A 24,467-nucleotide genomic window follows, 5' to 3' on the forward strand; every position below is an offset into this window, starting at 1 on the left:
AAAACACTAATATCGTATCAAGTACAAAATGTTTGAACATTTTTCTGCAATATATAGAGTAAAAACACGTGTTCGTACTACTAGTAAAATGAACAGTTCTGTAGGTCTAAGGTGAAATTAAACACCTTATAATATGAATAAAACATTGAACAACTAAATGCCATTTTAGCAATATTAATTTTAGTAAACAATGATTTTAGTAAATCCCAAAACACTTTATTTACTGTTTTATTATTAATTCTGTTAACAACGCGTTATCAAATCGTTTTTTTTAATGCCAAGGAATGACAAAGTACTGAACCTATTAAACAATAAGAAAGTCAACTGGGAAATGATCAAAAAAAACAAAATCATATGCCTTGCATTTAACATCTCAATGTTGGGAAATTACAAATTGATTCTACAAATTCAAGTAATGTAATTGGGATAAAACTAGACTGATAAACTTTAGTGGAATATTAAAAAATGTAGTAATGGCAAAAAAAACCTTCTAGACAAACTGTTAATAAATAACCTATTCAACCAGGAAACTATTGGAATCATCATCAATTATCTGGGTTTTGAACTCTCTGTATATCAACATTTGTAGTCTCATGAGCCTCCTCCTCCCCAAGCACCTCTCACAAACATAAATATACACAAACACACACAGCATCTCTGAGCCACATTCACATATGCTAGGGACAGTAAATAACAGGGATACCAATATTTGCGACTGTGACTCTATGGAAAGTAAAACCATAGAAATAGAACCGTGAAGTCTGAGTTTCAAAACAAAATTTGATAACTCTCAAGATGTCCATAAAACTTCGGCGATCCCATGAACGTTTTTTATGATAGCACTCAAGTCAGGCAGGCATGATGATCTGTGTTGGCGGAAACCAGAGGTTTGTGAGATCTGAATGCCGTGGTTGGGTTGGCATTCACACTTGGGTTTCATGTGCGTCTCATCTTTGGCTTCTTTGATTGGCGTTTGGCTTCGTCCAAAGCAATCCCATCCCCGCTTGTTTGTGAGAGTCCTCGAACACCCTGGATCTGATTAACCAGCTGCAGAAGAATAGGGATCACCTGGAAAAGACAGAAACATCATTGTCTACAGTAAACTATCCGCTGTGATGTTGGTAAAAGTGCCTTTTTTGTATTCTGACATGAGATGAAAAGGTACCCGCTCATGATTATACACAGCAAGTAACAGCAGCAGCGTCAGAGGAAGGGCAATGTACGATCCTTGGGCAACATCTTGATCTGGTATTTTTCTCTGTGGAAAGCGAAAGCCTAACTGTTAAATCAGATCTGTTTTTAAGTTTATGTATGGAGTAAAATTATTATGATGAATGAAGCCATTAACACAATTATTTAACAAAATAATTAAACATTATTCCTAACCTTTGGGTTAAAAGTCAGTGTGATGTGTTTGCTGTAACCAGAGGTCGTGAAGGAGACCTGTGGAAGCTTAAAATCATACTGGGAGCGAGAGATCGATGTGTCCAGCATCAGCACATAACTCTACAAAAAATAAAAAGTAGAAATTAACGAAGAATTAAATGAAAATGGAGACCAGTTACACACCAGCAGGACATATTGCCAGATGAATCTGAAGTTATTCGTATGAGTAAAAATGAATCATCCATCAAATTCAGAGTGATAGTTCACACAAAAATAAAAATTCTGTCATTGTTTACTCTCTCTTGTCATTTCAAACCTGTATGACTTTCTTCCGCAGAACACAAAAGAAGATATTTTGAAGAATGCGGTTAACTGGCCCCCAGTTACCAACTTTGTTTGAACTCAAAATGTCTTCTTTTATGTTCTGCAGAAGAACGAAAGTCATACAGGTTTGATATGACAAGAGGGTGAGAAAATGATTGCAGATTTTTGGGGTGAACTATCAATTTAAGTTATTTTACAGATAAAGAGAGATTAAATATGGGTGTACTTCATCATCACGTGGCAGGGGGGCAAAGTGGAAGAACAGTGACTGGCCGAGCGACACGGTCTGGAAGGGATTGTCGAGGTTGTCACTCTTGTAGAGCTTTACCTTTAATGAAAGAGGTAAACCAGCAATGACTACAAGATATGGGCAAATACACGAAACCACCTTTTAAATGAGTATCCAAAAGGTTACCCAAAGAGTTGGAAGATGTTCAGGGGAAGTGATGACATTGCCACTCAGATCGAACATATTGATCTGTCTGAAAGTGATGATGTTTATGCCTTCGATATCACTGTTGCCCACCTAAAACGCAAATATATAGAAACGTTAAGTTGTGCAAGAAAACGAATAGGGTAAAAGGCACATCCAGTACACACCTCAATGGTTTTGTGTGGCGGCAGGGCTCTCTCTATATGATCATTTCCTTCTCCTCTCAGTTGAATGTTGTAGTTACATCCAGGCTGACAGTAAATAAAAAGAAGAGCATTTATAAATGTTTAAAGATTCTTTGCTTGTGTAAATAGTTTCTCTAGTGAAGTTTCACCAGTAAGCCTCGGAGTCTGAAGCGGCCCTCTTCATCGGTTATTGTGTCCTCACTGTACATGCTGCATTCTTTCTGTCCCATTGCTTCAACAGCGACACTCTGTTCTGCATCGCCACCTAGTGACTGCACTGTCCCATAGCAACTAAAATACAACAATCATATCCACATTGAATTCAAACAAGTGCTGGCGCTCTCTGTAGGCAATATGCAGGTTGTACACGACCCTCTATGTACATTATAATCTAAGCAGGGTAGGTTAATATATTTCTTATAATTACTTCATTTCCATTTCAGTCAAAAACGCAAAAATGAGAAACCAAGCAGGCGGCATGTTCTTTCCTTGCAACTATTAAATGTACTTTAACCATTAAAAATCTTCTTTAATTTTGACTCTACATTAATACGTCATAACTTTATATCATTAAAATACCCAAAACAAATAATACCCTTAATTTTTTTTTTCAAAGTTATGTATATAATTTCCTGTTTCAAACCTGTATACATTTCTTTGTTCTGTTGAACACAATTTTTTTTTTTCAAATAATGTACGAAACCAAACCTTTCTGGGGTTTTGTTTTCTACTATGGAAGTCAAGGGTGCCCCAGTGGAACAATAAAATGTATACAGGTTTTGAGTAAATAAGGACAGAATGTTAAATTTTGGGTGAACTATCCTTTTAAAAGAAAATGTTCAAATGTATATGCTGTATATATATTAACCTGTAAGCTGTCTTGAAGCCAGTGATGGGAATATGAAGGACCTGCCCTTCCTCTACTGTGATCATCTGTGCTGAGGGCTCAAAGCGGAACTCCTTCATCATAGGCTTGAAATAATACTGTCCAGGACTCTGAGATGAGGTGGGATTAAGATTAATACTATTTCACATTAACAATACATGCTTTTGTGTGTGAAATGTTTAGGATTACACCTTTTCTAAATAACATGTTCTCTGTACACCTGTATATCTGTACGAGTAAAATTGAAAATATGTTTTGAAAGTTTAAGAGAAACAGAAACGGATGTCAATAAAACAAGACAATGCAGGGGCAGGAGGATTACCAGGTTGTTGAAGGTGAGGAGGCCGGTGTCCTGAGTAAGCAGGTTTGAGCGGAAGTTGGCCCCACTCAGAGAGAGCAGAACCCCAGAGAGTGGGACACTGTCCTCTGCCTTTATCTGAAAGACAAGATAAAAAAAACAACACTTCAATTCCCAGAAATACAAATATTACTGCTTGATGAAATGCTGCATTTTGTGTTATTCACTAAATATTATAATGCAACAATTTTTTACTTACCTCAAAAGTAACACCTGCCAAGGCAAATGCCTTGAAGTCTCCTGTCTTTCCCTCCATAGGGGTCAGGACAAAGCCTTCTTTACTGGCACTGATGTCATACTGAGAGTCACTATGTAAGGGTCCAACACTAGTTTAAAAAAAAAAAATACAGACTTTCAGTTACATTAGTATAAAACTCTAGATGGCATTTCAAAATGACAAACAGCACTTTTAGGCATTTTCATTGTTAGAGAAAGATGCTTATAACCAAACAGATCTTGCGCCCCATTGACTCCCATAATAGGAAAAATTGTTGAACACAAAAGACAGCAACAGTTCTGGGGCACTTTTGACTACCATTGTATTTTTTCCTACTATGGTAGTCAATGGGGGGCAACATCTGTCTTGATATAAGCATTCTTCCAAATATCTTTCTCTGCATTCATTAGAACAAAATACATGTATATAGTTTTGAGCGAATAATGACAGAATTCTCATTTTTGGGTAAAATATCCCTTCGAAACACCATTCTATAGAGTAAATAATTTTTCTGCCTCCTGTCTGTTTGATAAAATAAAGAGAAAACATATTATTTTAAAACTTTTGTGAAAAATGAAAACACCTGTAGCTTCCGCTCTCATCCGTAAGAACCGTAATGAGAGTTGTTGTGGCTCCACTTTCCTTAATGGAGATTTCTACCCCCTCCAGTGAAGGTGACACCTGTCCGTTTAGGAAAAGCCCTGCCCGGCCTGCAATCTCCACCATCTGACCTGGACAGTTTTCTGCGACAAAAAAATCAACGCACACATTTAAAAAGTAACCTTAGACCTCTTTCACATTAATTTACAAGAAAAAAAGTTTTTTCTGGAATATTTTACGATTTTGAACGTAATATATCGGAATTAATGGTGCAACAGAAACACTGTTGATATTTGAAATCAATATCCTAAAAACACACTACTACAGCACAAAAAAAACCTTGTCTTTTTTGTTGCGCCCTGAAAACAGAAATGCTTGTTGCTGATTGGCTGATTGATCTGAGTATTATGTTGTTTGGATCAGTCTGATTTATCTCCTATTTTAAAGCTAGGACTGTGTGCTAACATAATATTTTTTCAACACACACACACAGAGAGAACAGACATCCATCAAAGCGTTTCTCTGAAGTCTGAACATGACTTTGAGCCAATGTTACTTAGGTCTAGAGTTCCTCTAGGGAAGCTCCTCACACACGTCTACTGCCCTGGACAAGATGCTCATTCATTTGTGACCTATGAGACCTCTCGTGAGACGTCTCAATCATTTCCCATAGAGAACCACAGTCACAATCGCAACCCAAGTTCTTTTTCAGTCGACTCATCCGTCATCTCACTACAGGAAACAGACAATTTGATCCAGTCTTTATTCAGGTCACCTTAAAAGCTCATGACCTTAAGATCCCTTCTACAACTCAACAGTGGAAATGTCTAGGGAAATCTAATCTACAGACTCTTACAAAGATGAGGTCACGGGCAGTTGACTGCATACATTAGTATCGGAAAAGCTAATAAAATGACAACAAAAATGGTAATAAACAAGGGTTTGGAAAGTTATTTTAGAAACAAACCTCCAGTGATTGTTGCTTCTACTTCAGGAGGGTAAAACAGAAACTCCTTGGATGAGGGTGTAACGGTGATCTTCTCCCCAGCCCTGAAACCAGCAAAAAACACAGATACAAAATTAGAATCACGCAAGGAATGACTAGTAAGAGACGACAATGTGGTATGCTGCATTTTGCATTTACTCTTAATATTTGTTCGCTATATAATTTCCTGCAAATTTTGTTTAAAATCTAAACTAATATGCAGCCCTACACAGAATTCTGCAGTATCACTAGTTTTTTTTTCTAAAACAGGAAAAAAAAGACAGGCTGGCAGACTTTCTCCAAACATCTTACCGTGCCCAGTAGGAGAACTCATAATGAAACGGCTTTTGAAGTTCCTCTGGTTTCTCTTGCACAGGTGGGCTCTGCTCTTCTCCTCTTTCTTGCTTCTCCTTCATACGGGCAGCTATTTCCAGAAGTTGCTGCTCTCGTCTCTGCTCCTCAACTGAGAGAAGGGGTCCCAGAACCAAAGCTGGCTCACTTTCAATGGAAGATCTGCCAAAACAAAATAAGGACACAGATAAAGTTATAACAAAGTGCAACGTTTTCTTATCCAGACAACGCCCTTAATGTTGGTTTGGTGTGTCACAGCGTTTAAAACAACTTCACTCACTTAATAGTGACTGTGACATCCAGCATCTTATCAGTTATGATGACTCCAGTCATGTGGTGTCTGACAGCAGTAAGGGTTAAAATACTCGGGGCAGACCTAAAAACAGGTGGGAAAAAAATCACATTCCATACAAATTTATACAAACATGTACAACTGATTAAGTTATGGCTACTTAATACAATGTTACACAACAACATATTTAGATTTCAGAATACACTGCAAAACTAGTTCAATGAGCAACTTCGTATCTGTATTGTAAGAAAACGTTTGACACTTCTGGACACGTACGTGTTGTAGGTATAGTAGTCCTGCTCAAACTGGTGACAGGAACGTGGAGTCACTTTGTAAACACCTACGAATAAAAAGAAACATGTTACATCTTTTAGCCTTCAGAAGTTTAAAGAAGAAACGTCTCAAAGAAATGAAAGTTCCCTCAAGATTCAGTGATGTTTATAACTAATTTCTTAAGCTGCACCCATCGAAGTCTATTGGATAACTTTTGCTTTTTGAAGCTTCAACAGGTAATGTTCGTATATGGACATTAAAATTTTATAAAAAATAAACATCTACATTTATAAACATCTACAATACCACGGGTGAAATATTTCTTTAAGCTAACCTACAAAACTGAAGTCAAGTCTCACCTGGTTTGGACAGACAGAAGCGATTGACACCTTTAGAGAGGTTGTAAATGCCAACATTCTCTGGTGTACTTCCATCTTGGAAAAACTCCTATAAGTATTGAAAATCATTAACCGCATTCATTTCAGACCAGTAATGGCTGATTTCATGCGACTATAAGTTCGGTCATTGTTGACTTGATATTGGCTAAATGTAAGTGTGTTTTTAGGCCTCACCAAAGTGATGGCATGGGACAGCGTGCAGCGGAGCAAGTATCCAGTCTGTCTGAACTCCACTCCCTGAACATCTGAGTCCTGTATGTCAATCTCTACTGACTTGTGCTTCCAGCACCATTCCTCCTGGGTGATTGCCACTGTCATAATAAACAGACAAAATAAATAAAACATCCTTCTTCAAAATCAACAACTTTATATGGGAATCGGTCAATAATTTTTTTAACAATCAGCTGATCATTTTTTCTTAGCTATGCTATGGTACTAACTAGCCACGCAATACACCACAATTGTTTATTTAGGTTTGCCAATTTTCTCTCATTGTCTCTCATTTACTATAATTGCATTTCTGTTATATAGACCTACCATCAGGCAAACAGTGCTTTTTTTAATATCAGTATCAGCCATTAAAAAGCCCTTAGCGGTTGACCACTATTAAAGAGTAGTATTAATACCATTTAAATTGATCCATTATGAACACAATTTTGCCATAAATTAAAGCGAATTTTGCCATAATCTGATGCAAGAATCTGTCAAAAACAGAGCTCTTCTCCCTCACCTTTGTACTTGCCGGGTAACACATTATTAAAAGTGAAGCTGAGGGTTTCACTGCTGCCAGAAAGCTGAAGGTTCTGCCTTTCTCCCTGTCTACTCAAGGGCTGAAGGGTGACGGTCAGATCTGCACATGCCACTGAAAAGATAATTCGTTCATTCTGTCAAAAAGAGAACGCACTGCATTCCAACAAAGCTATTTCACAGCAAGTGCTGCAAAAAAAGCTCACCGAGACATGACACAGATCCAGAGACAGATGCTATGAACTGGGTAAATAGAAGGTCGGTGATAGGATGGTCCACCAGGGAGACGTGGAGAGAGTATGGCTGCAGAGCAAGTCCAGCCTTCACTTCGGCTTCAGGCAGTGACACCTGTAGCGAAGTACACAACACAGTCAATAAAATGTGACTACAGTAGCTTTAAAGTCATGTGACTTTAAAAAAAGAAAAAGCACTACCTGAACGCTGTAGTCATCTGGTTTTACTTGAAAGCAGAACGCTCCCTGACTGTCGCTTTCGATAGTGCGTAAAACCTGATCTTGACTCTGGGCCGAGAGCATAACTTTGTAGCGGCCAAGCTGTTTAACACCCTCAGGAAGACGGCTGACTAAGATCTGACCGCACACACTAAACCTGAGAACGACAAACCAATGTAAAGTGATTTAACAGTTCACTTAAAGGTGGCTTCTGTTTACTTCGACCACAGTTTTATAGATGATTCACATATCCTTACCCTGCAGTGATGATGTCTGGCAGCTGAGGGGTGCTGGGAGCAATCTTCACAGTTATTGGCTCAAAGAACATCAGTTTCTTCTGTGTGTTGATGGTGTAAGTGCCTGTAGTCATATTTTCAAGTCGGAATGAACCATCTTCTTTAGTTTCAGCTGTGAAAAACACCATAAGGGAGAGAAAAAAGACAATTTTGTAGTATAAGTTTTACTCATGAATACATATGAACACCTTTGAATTACCACGACTGATTATAGTATTTTATGACATTTAAATGTATCATCCCGGTTACCTTTAATTTGGTTGTTAAGCATAACAACAGCATCGGCAACACCTTCTCCATTGGGGCTATTCAGAACTCTGCCCATCACTGAAAATCCCATGACGCGGAACACAGGCTGAAAGAAGTATTGAGTATTGAACCAGCATTCTATCTGTCAAGATCGACTCTAATCTTCTTATTTGTATATAACATGAAATTCTAATTTTACATAATCTGAACTGCATTTAACAGGAAACAGTTTGAACACTCACCTCCAATATCAAACTGTTATGCTGTACTTTGAAGTCCATGCGTGAAGGGGCGACATCAAAAGTGATCCTCTCGCCTCTGTAATACGGGACCTGTAATTCAAGATCATGAGCCAGACTATAAAACTAAAACATAAATATGTATATTTACAGTAGATAGTATATACAATTTAAATATAGCAAAAAAGTAAAAAAATGTAGGTGACACTCTCTTAAATGGTAAAACATTGTGTAAAGGGGAAAGTTCACCCAAAAATAAAAAAACTGTCACTATTTACTCTCCCTCAAATTGTTCCAAAACTGTATAAATTTCTTTGTTTGGATGAACACAAATAAAGATCTTTGGAAACTACCATAGAAGGAAAACTTTTGTGTTGAACACAAAATTCAATATTTGGGAGAATTTAGGAACAGTTCTGGGGCACCCTTGATGACCACTTTAATGGTAGTCAATGATGCCCCCAGAAATCTCAATTGTTAACATTCTTCCAAAAATATTTCTTGGTGTTTAACAGAAAAAAGTAATTTATACAGGTTAAGAACAACTTATGACAGTAATTCATGACAGAATTTTAAATTTTGGGTGAACTATACCTTTAACAGTGCAGAGGTCATTTCAATAGCGAGTGAACCTATATACTGATAAAATGTATACCTTGCACTGTAAGCAACTTACAAAGAGGTCAACCAAATGCATGAATGTAAAAACTTACCACAGTGTATTCACCACTTGGAAGGCAGGGAAAGGAGAAAGTGCCGTCCTCACCCGACTGGGCACTGCACAAATACATAAGGGAGGGGTTGCCAGCTAAAGCCCCATCTACAGGAGCCACACTGCAGCCATTAATATCCTAAATACAAATCATTTTAATTACTTCAATGATATTGTTTTCAAAGAAACAATGATGTTATAAAATTTCATCCACTCAAATACCTAAAAGAGAAATTGTGAATTTGTTACCTCCTGTGTTACACTCGGAGAGTAGAGGAGGAAATTGACTCCTCTCATGGGTTCACCATCGCTCTGAACCTCGCCAGAGACATCATAGCCTTTCACAATCAGAGGGGCTGAAGCAGGGGCATTTTCATTCGACAAAACTACAGTGGTGGAGCCCTGTGTGGACACAAACATCAAGAGTCATCCATCAAGTTCACAAAATCTCAAAACTCTAAATTTATGCCAAGTGCAGAGCATTGGCCACAGGGGTAGGTTGTGTCACACTCCTAAGCTTAAGAAATTGTGCAAAGAGCTCTAAAAATAAGCAAAAGCAAAACAAAATTTCTCAACTATAAATTAATTTTTTAACATTGTAGAATAATAACAAACTATTAAAAACACAGAAAAAATAACAGAAATTGCATTGTGACTAAATAAATCCATTTCGAAAGTTTTAGTAAATTATTTTGTTTGCTAATGTAAAAAATGTCACAAGTTGCCATTATTTGTATTACATAACAGTTTTATACTTTTTGGCCTTGATAAAAAACGAATGAAAAATATTTCAATGGAGTAAAGTTTTTTTAGTTTGCTCTGTCCAATATAGTTTTTTTTCTTTTCTTTGTTTTTATGAACAATTTAAAGGGATAGTTGACACAAAAACAAAAATTCTGTCAAGTTGTACTAAATCTGTATACATTTCTTTGTTCTGTTGAACACAAAATATGATATTTTGAAAAAATGCAGGTCAACAAACAGTTCTGGGGCACCTTTGACTACCATTGTATTTTTCCTACTATGGTAGTCAATGAGGTCCAAGAACTGTAGTATTCGTCCAAAAATATTTCTCGGTGTTCAACCAACCAGGTTTGGAACAACTAGACAGTGAGAAATTCATGACAGAATTTGCATTGATGGGTGAACTAGCGATTTAATCGTCTACAACTAAACATTTTTTGTTAATATATACTCCATTCCATTCCATTTTCTACCGCTTATCCGAACTACCTCAGGTCACGGGGAGCCTGCGCCTATCTCAGGAGTCTAATATATACTCTAATTATGATAATTTTTTTGATGATTTTCGAAAAAAACGGCAAATAATAATGTGCTCTACACATTATAGTTAGATGAACACAAAAAATAAAAAGTATTGTTAACCAATCTTATGTGGTGTGTTTATCCATTTCTTTGAGAACTGTTTTGTCAACAAACCTGTTCCAGGGTCCATGTAGCATGAGAAGCTGTAATGTCATAACTTCCTGGAAGCACTTTGAGGAAAGTATACCTGAAAAAACCAAGACCGCTAAATTACAACCTAAAATGCTAACATGGTAACACCTTATGAAATAATAAGTTAATATCTACTCACTGGCCTGACGCCTGTGTGAGGACTGTCTGAAGTACATCATTTTCTCCAGCTTTTCTTAAGCTAACTTCAACCCCTGCAGGACCCAATAAATGTCCCTTACTCAAAACCTGAATTAAAAGACAAAAAGAACAGTTTATACCATGTGCAGACATACAATCTCAAATGTATAAAATTGTGCATTTGAACTTACAGTTCCCAACACCGAAAAGCCAGTAAACAGGAAATTGATGTCTTGTTCTTTAGTGCAAATGTCATTAATTCCATCAACATGTAGGTCAACCGATGTTGGTTCTTTGTATGAAAAACAAATAACAAGAAAGGTGAAAAGCAAGGTCACTCTATCAAACACCAAACATGAAGAGTACATTTACACGTTATTTTTTCCCCACGATAAATTCAAGACAAGACCAACACTATTAAATCACTTCTTACCAAAGCTCCATCCTGAAGGCGGTTCTATTTTAAGAACAAAATCACCCTGTAAAAAAAAGCAGTCCCCATTAAAAAACACACAGATATATTGAAAAAGTGGGCTAAATATTAATGAGTGATACAATTTTTAAAAATTCCCTTAAATATCTTGTAAAAGTTTTTTGGTCACTGTTAACTGTGGCCATTGCATCCATCAGAAAATCAGAAACAACAAAAGTTGTAAAATTCTGCTCGAGAATAACAAACATGGAGCATGGAAAAGTTTGAAAACACCTGCTCTACAAGACACTAGACAGACTTTACAGTACCTTGTCGTAGAGTGGGATCATGAAGTAACCATTGAAAGGTGCACAGTCAGTCTGGTATTTCAAAGAGCCCTGCTTAGTGTACAACTTTATCTGTAATACAGAGAAAAATGTTTGCGCCACCATACCACGTACATACAAATGTAACTTTATTTTTTTATTCTCTTTGGTTTCTACTACAACTATGAGGGAATCGTCATAGAATGTGTAGTAGTTAATCGGCCTAATACATTAAAAGAAGCTCTTCCTAGTATTATGAACTAATTGGATTTATGGTCTTACTGAACGATATGTGTACATGTATTTAAGTGACTGCTCGGAATGGGGCGAAGATAATTAGTCGAGACAGATCCGTGGTAACTATATAAATGTTGGGTTATGCTGACACTGCTTGACAGTTTAGCGTTAGCTGTCATGCCACCGGCTAACGTTACATTCAAGACAGACGAATCAACAGATTATGCGATCTACAAACCATAAACAAACGTGTTAATGACAGCAGATGATATATATATATCAGTGAAACTGTGCTGCTCAGGCGTGATCTAGTAACGTTAAGCTAGCTAACGTTAGTCGTTTTTAACCAGCGATTTCATGTTCTTACCTCAATAAGTGAGTAATTAATTTCCACATCTGACTTCACGAAACCCCCACATCCAACCAAAATATCATCGGCACAATTTACAGCTATTACATGCCAGAAAGAAAGAATCAAAATCGCTAGCTGCCCAATTCCTCCCATCGTGCAGCACTAGGGTAAGGGTAGTAGTAGTGTAAACTGACATACAGTGAGTGCGCATGACTGAGACGAGGTCAGCCAATCACTTTAATGAAAAGTTGTTTTAGCGCAATCCTATTGGTCAGTCCGCCTGGTGTCTATATTTATTGTTTCCATTGGCTGTTACAGGAGAGGAACTCACTCTTTTTTTACTCCACTTGGTAATTATAAAGGAAACCTATAAAAAAGTAGCAATTTTTAAACATTAAACATACTTTCCAATAAACAAAATTATGTTTTACTATACTTTAACCATCTTAAATCATATTTATCACCGACAAAAATAGTGTAAAACATAAACAAACTAAATTATTGTACTAACATTTAGGTAACGTTAAACTCCCGCACCATACTTGCTTCAAAATGCGTCGCGAGAACTCGTAGTCCAAGATCACGTGATCCCAAACGGAACTCACTTTCGTGTTCAATTTCGTTTGGAACGCCCCTACAAATGGCGTCCTGATCGCCAAGGGCCCTTCAAGGGCGCATAAAAGCCGTTTGGAGAATGCCCCTGTTTTTTTTTTGTTTAAAAGGTTTTTGCTTCATTCGTGTTTAATTATAATGAACGATATTTCAATACCTGATGACAAAATTAAGAAAACATCACAGTGAGCATAAGCCATAGGCATAGCCATGCCATTACTGGTAGATGAAAAACACAAATCGTGTCGATATGCTTTTATCATTGGGAAGTTCATGTTATAATTTATGGTCACATAGTTATTTACTCAACACTTTATGTGGTTGGGTTTGCATATATGTTTTCGTGTTTATGTAATGTTTCTTCATATTTTAAAACATCACTAAACATTTTGTATTAAATTATCTTTATTTTATTTCATTAGAAAAAGACAAGTCCTCGGGGCAAGATATGTTTAACATGTGATATTAAAAAACCTTGTACGGTCTGCCATTTAATGTGGGTGGGATTAATTTTATGATGTTTTTATTTTAGATTCTTCTAAAGCTTTATTATCAGGGGTTTCCATGCTAGATAAATGTGATGCGGCAGGCTGGTCTCCTCCGCATTCTTTTTGAGGTTCTTCATCAGGGGTCCTCTGCCCTGTACAGGACCTCGACTTATATATACTCTAAATAACATTTAAAATGTAACGCTTTTCTGTCTTTTGGTTAAAGGAGCCAGTCTTTACTGTTTTTGAGGCTTTGATTATGTTTTTTGGGTGTTTAACAATGGATGTTCATGTTTATTTTTTCAAAATCTATAATTCACATATTTCAAGTCTGTCCCTCTTTTAACAAAACTACTGGATTTCTTCCGATCTATATAAAGTCCCACCTTCCGAAATGCTCTGATTGGTAAAGCTGACCCGGTCTGTCTTGATTGGTTTCCCGCTTAGAGTGTGTGAGTGAAATGTCCCACCCATACCATATCAGCGAGTTTCAGCTTCTCAGGCTGTTATGATAAGTCGGTGCACGTCTCAGTGCACGTGTAATCATAAACTTTGTTTTTTTTTTCGCAATAAACACAACAGTAAAAATGGAGTCAACTTCACTTTATCAGTTAAAACATCGGGATTCATTGAAGTGTAATGGAGGTCTTCTTTGTGCAAACGTCATTTTGGACAGAGATCGTATTTTTTTCCTACGATGGCGAGGGAAATGACACGGACCGAATGGCGTCAGAATGGTCATACTAATTAACATTAATAACAGAAGCATTAGTTGTGGGTTTTTATATTGGACCCGAGTTGGATAAAAAAACAAGCAGATTGACCAGGAGACATTTGCAAGCAGGATTTCAAAGGACTTTTCATAGAAGTGTTTAAGAGGTAAGCGCGCACACACACACACACACACACACAAAATCAGTGTATTACCCAGAACAGCTTTCACAGCCGATGTTAAAGTCATGGAAGCTGTTATTTGACTGATGGTTATCTTAGAATGTGTGTAGCCGAATTCTTATTATCAGCTGTAGGACTGTGATGAAAGTGAAAGTAGTTTAGCGCATAGCTCAGTCAAATGTTTACAATCTCTGATAACCAGACACTACTCCAGCGGTTCTTCCTCTTCTTTAAGGAAGACCTCGGCCATCTTTATGCATATTCCTTTGGGCGATGGTTTTTAAAAGCATGACATCATGTACCCGGGAAGAGGCGGGCTGTTGTCCGATTCCAGCCGTTCTCTGTAGTCCTTGAAAAGCGAATTATGTTAAAGACAATATCTCGCTTGGCACTGAATTTGAGCTTTATTTTTTTTGCAGGTATTATTTATGCTCTAACAGCAACAATACACAGTAACTAAAGGTTGAAAATGCGATCGTGGGGAACGTGGCCTTTAAGATAAAGCGAAGTCTAATTGGTAAACACTTTGTGATTACATTTCACCGCTTTTGCTAATGTGGTGATCAACTGACGTTTTTTTTTATTAAAGATTATTGTTTATCATGCACATTTACACAAAAAATCTAATTGAAAGATCAGCCAAAAGCACTTTAAATAAATTATCCAAAATGTTCCTCTCTTAATTAGATGAGTAACGATTATGTTGTTCCGGGCCTATACGTAACAGGAGCTATGTGTTTCATTCTAAGGGCTCATCCCTATGCCATAAGCCCTTAAAAGGGTTAACCTTCTGGAATAAGGACTTCTAAGGGTGTTGGGGACCAAACAACTGTTTCTTGAAATTCCCTTCTGTGTCATCATCCCATGTCCACAAGAGGGCGCTATTGTAACACAAAGAATCTGCACAAAGCATCATTTGGGGCAAAGTGTCCATAAATTGTACCCTTCAAAACTTAAGGGTTCTTTGATGTGGCCAGTTATGAGCACTTATATTAAGAACGACTTTTCCTGTCACAGGAAATGAGATAGAGGAAGGACGCTGATAAGATCTCTGTTAGTGGACACATCAAGGTTGAAATGGCTCTTGGATGCTTTACTGTACCAAACCCAAATTTGAATTGTCAATCCTCCAAACCCCAGACTGCCATACAATTAGACAGCATTTTAAACTCTTCTCTGCATATTATAAATAGACTGGTTTCAGAATAATGAAAGGCCAAAAATGTTACTTGAAAAACGTAGACTTTTATTTTTCTATGATGGCTGATTCTCTGGTCAAAGCATATAGGAACACATAGTTCCTACATAACTCGTAAAAAATATAAAGGTTTCTTAAAAAAAGTCAAAAAAATCGGTTTATGTAATTCTCAAAAGTCTAAGTTTGTGTAGGATGGAAATCAAAGTAGGGCCTATATGTGGATAGAAATACACTGTAAAATCTAATAGTTGTCCTTACTTAGAAATTATTTGTTAACTTTACTCAGTTGTCAAAATGTATATCTTTACTAGTTTTTATTAAGTTACGATTACTTGTAGGGGAAATAGAACAACTTACTTTTCGCCTTTAGTATATTTTACTTAAATGAAGCAAGTAGCGGCAAGCGAAGCCATTACTTTACTACGCCAGTAAGAGGCAGTGGAGAGCAGATCTTGCCTTTATGCAGAAAAGATTCCCAACATGCTTTGCGCCAGACTGCATTAGGAGAGTACATTTTAAAAAATATGATTATTTTATATGTTTTTAGTTAAATTAAAGACTTGATAGTGTTTAATGTTCACTTCTCTTAGATATTTAGAAGAGTTTGACATATTTTTCAGTTTTGTGGTTACCATTGTTTAGAAGACATGTGCATGTGATTAGGGTCTGCGAACCTCATGTGTTTGTTACCAATGAGGATAGTCTTTGCATACAGTTCTGAGATCAGTCTCCTCTTGCTCGTTTTGTGTTGCACAAGTCAAGGTGTTTGATATATGCATTTTTAGATTAACATTTATGTGAAATAAAAAAAAAGAATTAGTGAACTTAAAACTCTAATGATGAATGCAATAAATCTAATGGAAATTATTAAATTGGCAATAATAGTTAATTCTGAGTACTCCACACTAAGTCAAGAGTACATCTGAACTAATTTTTTAAGTTACTTGAACTCAACAATACGATTTCATTTTACTTAGTTTTTTTATGGCAATCGGTTTGCATGCTTTTTTTAAGTAAGATCAACTAATTCGATTTTACAGTGTAGTTCACCATAATGGAATCTTGGAAGATACAGGATATTATTTAAATAGAAAACCCTGACAAATTTGTTGAGACATTCAGAATATTTATTATTTTTGTAAATTTGGACCCTATTATGTTGGTGTGAATGAATTCGAAAATGGTTTGTTTATCTAGAGTATATTAAACTGTCTTAGTAACTGGAAAAGAAACTTATTTTTGTTCCTATTAATAACTCTTACAATGCAGTCTGAGTAAATAACATTTTATCTTACATACAAATTATCACAACACTAAAATGCATACATAAATTAGTAATACATTTGAATGAAACTCATCAAGTCCATTGATATAAATAATAAACATTCTGCAAATCGAACTGTTATACAAACTATTGAGACACAATTGAAAAGAAAACTTAAAATCACCCGACAAGCAAAATCAACATTTGAGGGCTGTTGTTATAGACAGTCTGGAACCTCTTTAAATATCAAATGTCCCATTAAAAGATCATATCATTACATTCAAATTAACATCCATTACTTGCCTCCTTATAATCACAAATACATTGGCAAATAAATGCATCACTTACTAATGATTTACAGTTAACACCAATAAAGCTGTCTAAATTAACATGACACGGTCAATAAAATATTCACATTATTGCATACAGAGCACTACAAAGCATTAAATAAAGTTTCAGTATTGCATCATAAACCGTTAGCTACACATGTAGTGAATAATATTTTTACCCAAGAAAAATCAAACAATCAATCATACATTAGTCTTTTTGAAAGGCTGTAAATGGTCAGACTACACATGCAGCGGTCTCTCTGTAATTGTATTGTAAATGTTGAATAGAGGATTCTTTTAGAACCAGAGAAAATGTGGATATTTTAAATGAGTAATAAAAAAATAAATTAGACATTAGGTTATATCCTTTGTGTATATTTTTAACAGCTGTGTGAAATTTACTGCGGATATATAAACTAGCTATTTCTACCTCAATTATTTACTGTAAAGTTTTGTTACAACTGATTTTGTTAAGAACCATCTTTTCAGCCACATGCATATCTAAATAATACATCAAGTATTTTATTGTTGACATTAGATGTATTATTACTTGAATAAATTTTTAAATATGAAATATTGAGAAAGCATTTAAGCTAAATAAGAGCACAACAGATGCTAGACATTCAGCATGCTAAGTTTTCTGTTCTAAAACTAAAACCTAATTAACAAGAAAGTTAATTATATATCATTGTACACAGACACAATTCCAAGTTAATTAATTAATACAAATGATTTAAATACAGGTTGCTAATTAGAAGACTTGTTTTATGGAATAAACGGGCTGAATTACATAAAATGCAATCCAAACATCCTGAGAAACAAACTTCTGACTACTTTAGGTCTTATTCAGGTTTTACAAAGACTGCGGGACCCAAAAACCATTCAATAGCGTACTGTCAGATGAAAAGAGCATAATGACTTCAGGAGGTGGTCATGGTCGAAGGATCGGTCCACATGGCTGCCACATCTCTGAACCTGCAAACAGTACAGGAAGAATTTGAAGGCATGTACAGTATAAGCATCATTTTGGGTTTCAATCGATTTTAACCAGTTCAATGTTACTGTCTGAGTAGATCTCACCTGGCATTTATGAGGTACTGTGCCAGGCTGATGTTGGCAGGAGGGCCTGTGATGGTGATCTGACGGTCTGTTGACCCCTCCATGGCATTAGCAATTTTGATCTGAGCTCCAGACATCTGACGGATTTCATTAATTTTGGTGCCCTGGCGTCCAATTATGCAGCCTATTAACTGAAAACATAAAGAGAGATTGACTTCATAAGGTATTTATGAATTTGGATTTTCAACCAGTTATTTTTCTACATCTTAAAAAAATGTTTTTACAGAATTTTCAACTTATAAACTGTTATTTACGAGAAAATGGGAAAAACATAATTTACAGGAAAAACAGTTATTTTATGGTTTATTTACATTTACATTTACACATTTGTTAGATGCTTTTATCAAAAGCGACTTACATTGCATTATATTATAAAAAAATCTGTCTATGTGCAATCCCCTGGGATCGAACCCATGACCTTGGCATTTTAAGTGCCATGCTCTAACTACCGGTGCCCCAGCTGCCAAAGATCTGATTTTATTTTGGTGAAAATCAACAGGATTTTTGTCTGCTTTGTAATGGAATTTGAATGGGATATTTCTACTTTCATATAATATGTTTAATAAGGTGGTTAGGAAAAATGCTCACATCATTTGGAATGGTGAGTTCATGAGTACTGGCCTGTGAACTGGCATCCAGACCTAGAAACACAATAAGTGTGAGAGAAAATCAGATCTTGTACAGTTAAAAATACGTAAACATTCTCTTGCTATTGTGTTCTTTATTACATACTATACTTTTAAACATTATGAGAGTTTTTCAGTCAACAATTTATTATTTTGAAATGCAATACAAGACTTAGGGCTTGACATTAAGCATTGTCATGTGGTTGTCCTTCGCACAAGTACATTTTACATTCACCAAATTTGATAAAAAGTGGTATTACGTTTGAAGCGTTCCATGCTCAGGGTGGGGGGCCATTGATAATTGTCCCAAATAAAGAAGCACAACTACAAACGCACTTCACACAAACACCCAGCTCTGTCTAATGCTCTTATTATTATTATTATTCTATCTACATCACACTGTAAAGCCCTGAATGTTATTTTTTTTCAAGTTTCTTGTCCGGTCAGGCAAGCAAAATTCTCTCTCTCAAAACATTCACTTGTCCCGGACAAGTGGACAAGTGTTAATGTCGAGCCCTGATAAATTACGTATTGTCAAGTTACCTGCATGGGGATAAGTTTGAAAGACAAAAAAGTGAACAAAAGATCTACAGGTATAGACTTAAGGGTGTTTAGTGGGGGGGGGGTTAAGGTACGTACCAGGGAAAGCGGGGGTGGTCTGTCCAAGGGAGGTAAAGGGGGAATGCTGCATTGCCAGCTGATGGAGCTTTGTCAACTGCTGGGGGGAGGGAGGAGGATCAGTACACCTAACAGGTTATTATGAGTCCTGCCTGGACCTTCACAAACTCTTGTTAGACACTAACAAGGCCTTGTGTATAAAGACACATAGAAACAGATCTTTAAGCTGTATCAATATTAATAAAGCTAAGAAAAGGTTAAGAAGAGTACTAAGATAAAGTAAAATGTAAGATTGTAATGGACGTTTACTCACGTCCGGGTGGGGGATGGCGTATTGTCCCTGAATGGTGTATGTCTATGGAAAGGAAAGAAAATCTTCATACAGGGAATCAGGGGATTTCAAACAACAGGGAATACTACTACTAATGCCTCATCGGCTAAACCTAAGCCAATTCAGACAACTTCTAAGATGTACAACATCACTGGTGGCTTTTTTACATATAAATATATACTTTCAACACAACGTGTCCTATCATACACCTGGCGCAGTGCAATGTCAGGCGGGAAGCAAGTTTTTATGCTAGTTTCAGCCCAACACAGTTATTATTTTTGCATGCAGTGCCACGTTGTCTAAATAGCAAATGCACTTGTGCCCATCCGTTGCAGGTTAAGTCTGTTCATGAAATCGTGCCACTCGGCGAACATGTTTGTAACACCTCTAGGCAGTTATGTACGTCATGGCAGGTCAACATTCCTATCTCAATGAAGGAATCTCGGTGAAAGGCAGATATTTCTAAAATCGCTGGCAAATAATTAAACCCGATGTGGATTGTACCATAACTTCAGTTTGCTAAGCTTATATTGCAATAAAATGCAAATAGGCTAGCAAGCGCCTCAGATAAGCTCCGCCCCAGAGGATCGTCAGACTTTATCGAGTGACGATTGGATCGTTCTACTGGAAGGCGGGGCTTTTAAGAGCGGGCATATTTAGGATTGCATTACCTCTCCATTCTTTGTAATGGCAGTGGCTTGTTAATATATATTATCTTAGGTGCTGCTCTGAAGACGAGGTGTGTTCAGGTACAATAATGGTGCTTTGCAATTTTGAGGCAACTTAAAATTGACCAACTAAAACCTGGTCTTAAGTCAATGGTGCAGTATTTTTATTTATTTAAGGGCTGTGTTAGTCATTTTTCACCTTAAGGGTTGTGTGAACTATCCCTTTAGTAATGAGGCAAAGAATGAAGCCTAAGATTTGTCCCCCTATCACATTCTTTATCAATAAATTTGACGGATCCTCAATTAGAAAGGTCAAAACAGTCGGTAGGTTTGACAACTGAAGTTTATTTTCTGACCATACTCACAGGCAGAGGCTGATGTTGCAGTAACAAGCTGAGATTGGCTGTGGTCGGTGCTCCCAGAGTATCTGCTCTTACCTGCCCACCAGAGAAAATAATTGGTGTGGTGGCAGGCTTGGGCCTGTACGGAATCGTAGCGCCTTTGGGTGGGGACTGGAACAGGACAACATAGGACAAACACGATTGGAAAAGTAAGACTTAGAGAAAACAACTGAGCGCAGAGAATAAGAAAAATGCAATATGTATTCACCATCATTTCATTCAAAACCTGGTTATGACTTAAAATGTACAGAAGATCACAAAGCAACATCAGTGGAAGTCAGTGGGTCATATACAGTACAGGTCTTGAATGGATGAGTAACTTAATTTTCATTTCAAATATCCCTTTAAAACTGCATCAGAAAATATATTTTTAAAAGACGCAGTGAATTGTTTTCTTCTCTTGTTCTTACCTCCAGCATAACCACACAGATCTGTTTTACACACTGGATAATGGCCTCAGGAGCACCTGAAATAGTGACTGCCCGCTCAGTGGAATTGGGCAGCATGTCTCCAGCCACCTGTACCTGTGCACCTGTTGACTGAAAACCAAGCGTAGCACTATCAGCCAGGGTACATAGAAACACAGATTTTCTCTCTTTTTTAGTTGCTCTAATTTTATTCGTTTGTTTCGACTGTTGAATTGAAGTAAAGGTAACATTCTATACATACTAAACATACTTGCATCGTAAGAAATGTTGCAGTTTATGAATTATGAAACAATGAATTCGTAACCATGTGACATACCTCCCTCATCTCCTTGATCTTAGAACCCCCCTTCCCAATTAGAGAGCCACACTGGCTGGCCGGCACCACCAAGCGCAAAGTCACTGGAGGTTTACTTGTGGCCTGACTGTTGCTCATAGAATTAATGATATCCTATGGGAAACCAGAACACCATCTTTAACATTTTATCAGACCTCATTTTATAGAAGCAACATTTTGATGTGCTATATAATCATTTCAAGAAGGATATGGGAATTTATGAAGTCTGATACTTCTTCAAACTTGTACGCGATCATGGCGAAGGCCTTGAAAATTGCATCTGTGGGTCCTGTGATGGTCACGATCCTCTCTGGACAGTTCCCCTCTGAAATGTTTATACGTGCACTACTCTGTAGATATAGTATGTGTTGTTAATATAGTAGTGATGATAAAATAAAATTGATGAGAATCCTTTTAAAGTTACCTCTTCGCGCATCTTTTTCACAGTTTCCCCTTTCTGAAAAAATATACATTTTGTCTAAATGTCAATCATTTAGAATGAAAAAATTACAGTAAAATTGTTTTGGTTTCCTGACCTTGCCAATAATGCTGCCAACCTCCTGCAAGTGAAGAAGACAAAATATTAATTGTGATGCTGTGATTTGAATTAAATTCTCAAATACTTTGCATTTGTTAATCTGACAGGAGAGGATATGCTTACAGATATGCTTACAAAAGCAACAAAGCTGTGAAAACAGTAAAACAAACTCATGTAGGTAGTGACTGGGAAGGGAAGATCTGACAGATTACTCTGAAAACTTTTTTGTATATTATGACATAGCCTACTCTATAAAGTTTAGGGGAGAGACTTTTTTGTCTAACAAAACTCTTGTACTCTGTCACTTGTACAGTATTGTATGGAAATGTATCACAACCTGATGCATGTTGTTTCTTGTACCTTTCCATGCATAAGGAGCCTGATGGTCAGAGTGACATTGAGCCCTCCTTCTGACTGAACTTTGGTGGGTTCCATGGTTGGGACTTGGGTCTGGGTGAACGAGTAAGGAATTCACAGGAGCGACTGAGGAATACAGGGGCAAGTAGTAACCTCACAGTCACTTAAAAAGACAAAAAGACATTGAAAAGATGGAAGTAAACTTTTTCTTTCACAGAAAGATTAAATTACTAAAATATTGTTAGACTTACAAATGTTTAATGAAATAAGTGTAATGTGGGAGGCTTTGTATATAAGTATACACCGTCCTATTGGTATAAAAAATGTGTATTTTTTCAATGAACAATGAAAAGTGTATTTTTTCAATGAACATATCAATTCTAAATGCTTCATTTCATAATTAGATGTCTAACCAGTGATCATTTTATGACTCTTTCTTCTGTGGAACACATAATAAATCTTGTTGAAAAATGTTGTGCCAGTGTGAAACGGCACACACTGATGACAGACACGATGACAACCTCAAGTAGTGTTAATCCAGTTTATAGTAGCAAGTAGTGCAAACAATGAACAACCACGGGTACAGACTCAACAGAGTATAACATCCATTAGAATCAGAACAGATCAACATCCAGAGAACAGTAACAACATCTACTTAGCAGTCAGCGCTAAGAAATAACACAGAATATGTAACAACTTACAACTAGACTTGACCATGAACAAAGACGGATGGCAAACATATAAAGGGTCCAGGTAATGAGTGTCAGGTGCGGGTTTAATCGTTTGATAATCAGGTGCAAGGCATTATGGGGAGTGTAGTCTGTGAGTTGTTACACAGGTAGGGCCAATATTCTTCAAAATTTCTTCTTTTTTTGCTATGCATATAAAAGACCATCATACAGTTTTGGAAGACATGAGGGTGAGTAAATGATAAAAGAATTTAGCATTTTCACCGTGCTTTTCAGTTGTTTTTTCTATTCATATTTGTAAATATAAATATAAAGTTGCGACCTATCACATTTGTTTATTTCTAAATGTGATATGTTTGGATATCATAACACCATTTCCTATATTTCCTGAGTGTTTAATTACATGCCATGAACAGCTTAGGAGATACTGTAAAATAAACGTGTGCCCAGTACTTTCTATACTGGAACATTGCATTTGTCCAAAAATAATGACTTCAATAGGGCAGACTGGATATAAATTAATTATATCCTCAATGAGAAGCAACTGATTTGAGCTTGCTGACTTGTTATAGTTATGGCTGAATTGCATAGCTTCAGAAGGACAGCAGTAGTGTTGGGTGTCAGTAGGAACTAAGTAGTTAGTTACTGTAATTTCATTACTTTCCTCTTGAAAAAGTAAAGTAAGGGATTACTCTAATTTTTTCTGTCATTTAATTACAGTTACTTCTGATGTAATTTAACTAAACACGTTTTAATATATTCAATAGTGGAAATGACATCAAAAGTATAAGTCTTACATTAAAATGTATGGTTTAATGTATCACATTTGTAACATTGGTCAGTTAATAAGAATAACTTATGTAGTTTTTTATAATTTATTTGAATGAATTAAATAAGTCATTTTATGTCTATCCTTATCAATTCTAATCAAGGTTGATATAGGACATGTTTGTACAGTAATCTACTTACACTATTGAATATGTAATTAGTAACTAGTAATTAATTACTTTTTCAGTGTAACTTACCCAACACTGGACAGCAGCCATATAGTCTATTGTATAACATTTTTTATTTTTGAAGCCTAAATACAATCACCAGAAGTAAAATGCTATTATGAGGCTATAAACAAACTACACCGTGGTAGCTCGACATCAACATCACCACCACCAAGCCTAAAAGAAGTTCAAGAACTCTTTCAAACTTTATTAAAAACGTGTTCCAAAATTACTCAATGAATATATCCCCATCCACATTTTAGAGATTCATA

General features: G+C 36.4%; 2 protein-coding genes and 1 long non-coding RNA gene across 3 annotated transcripts; 1 reads left to right on the forward strand and 2 right to left on the reverse strand.

Annotated features, from left to right (window-relative positions):
- Positions 1 to 212: 212 nt before the first annotated feature.
- Positions 213 to 12,489, reverse strand: nomo (nodal modulator). The gene is made up of 31 exons (XM_056751082.1): positions 12,322 to 12,489; positions 11,721 to 11,810; positions 11,413 to 11,458; positions 11,171 to 11,271; positions 10,981 to 11,087; positions 10,824 to 10,896; positions 9,633 to 9,785; positions 9,385 to 9,522; positions 8,675 to 8,764; positions 8,433 to 8,538; positions 8,145 to 8,295; positions 7,870 to 8,044; positions 7,642 to 7,783; positions 7,419 to 7,550; positions 6,863 to 6,999; positions 6,650 to 6,737; positions 6,294 to 6,357; positions 6,006 to 6,101; positions 5,687 to 5,887; positions 5,357 to 5,439; positions 4,373 to 4,532; positions 3,772 to 3,898; positions 3,537 to 3,650; positions 3,197 to 3,324; positions 2,478 to 2,619; positions 2,311 to 2,394; positions 2,126 to 2,236; positions 1,937 to 2,038; positions 1,387 to 1,506; positions 1,166 to 1,258; positions 213 to 1,068 (listed from the first exon to the last, which is right to left on the reverse strand). The coding sequence occupies exons 1-31, from the start codon at positions 12,457 to 12,459 to the stop codon at positions 937 to 939; spliced, it is 3,624 nt and encodes a 1,207-aa protein (XP_056607060.1). The 5' UTR covers positions 12,460 to 12,489; the 3' UTR covers positions 213 to 936.
- Positions 12,490 to 13,756: 1,267 nt separating this feature from the next.
- LOC130424297 (uncharacterized) lies at positions 13,757 to 22,652 on the forward strand. The gene is made up of 4 exons (XR_008906924.1): positions 13,757 to 14,285; positions 20,821 to 21,003; positions 21,271 to 21,424; positions 22,530 to 22,652. It is a non-coding gene; the product is annotated as an uncharacterized LOC130424297 (long non-coding RNA).
- LOC130424295 (poly(rC)-binding protein 3) lies at positions 17,944 to 22,589 on the reverse strand. The gene is made up of 12 exons (XM_056749830.1): positions 22,515 to 22,589; positions 22,153 to 22,176; positions 22,041 to 22,073; positions 21,850 to 21,966; positions 21,599 to 21,730; positions 21,265 to 21,393; positions 20,891 to 20,965; positions 19,768 to 19,809; positions 19,476 to 19,554; positions 18,799 to 18,851; positions 18,172 to 18,341; positions 17,944 to 18,066 (listed from the first exon to the last, which is right to left on the reverse strand). Exons 1-12 carry the CDS (start codon positions 22,587 to 22,589, stop codon positions 18,012 to 18,014), a joined length of 984 nt encoding a protein of 327 aa, XP_056605808.1. The 3' UTR covers positions 17,944 to 18,011.
- Positions 22,653 to 24,467: the final 1,815 nt, after the last annotated feature.

This window comes from Triplophysa dalaica, chromosome 6 (assembly GCF_015846415.1).
Source record: "Triplophysa dalaica isolate WHDGS20190420 chromosome 6, ASM1584641v1, whole genome shotgun sequence".
Classification (NCBI taxonomy): Eukaryota; Metazoa; Chordata; class Actinopteri; order Cypriniformes; family Nemacheilidae; genus Triplophysa; species Triplophysa dalaica.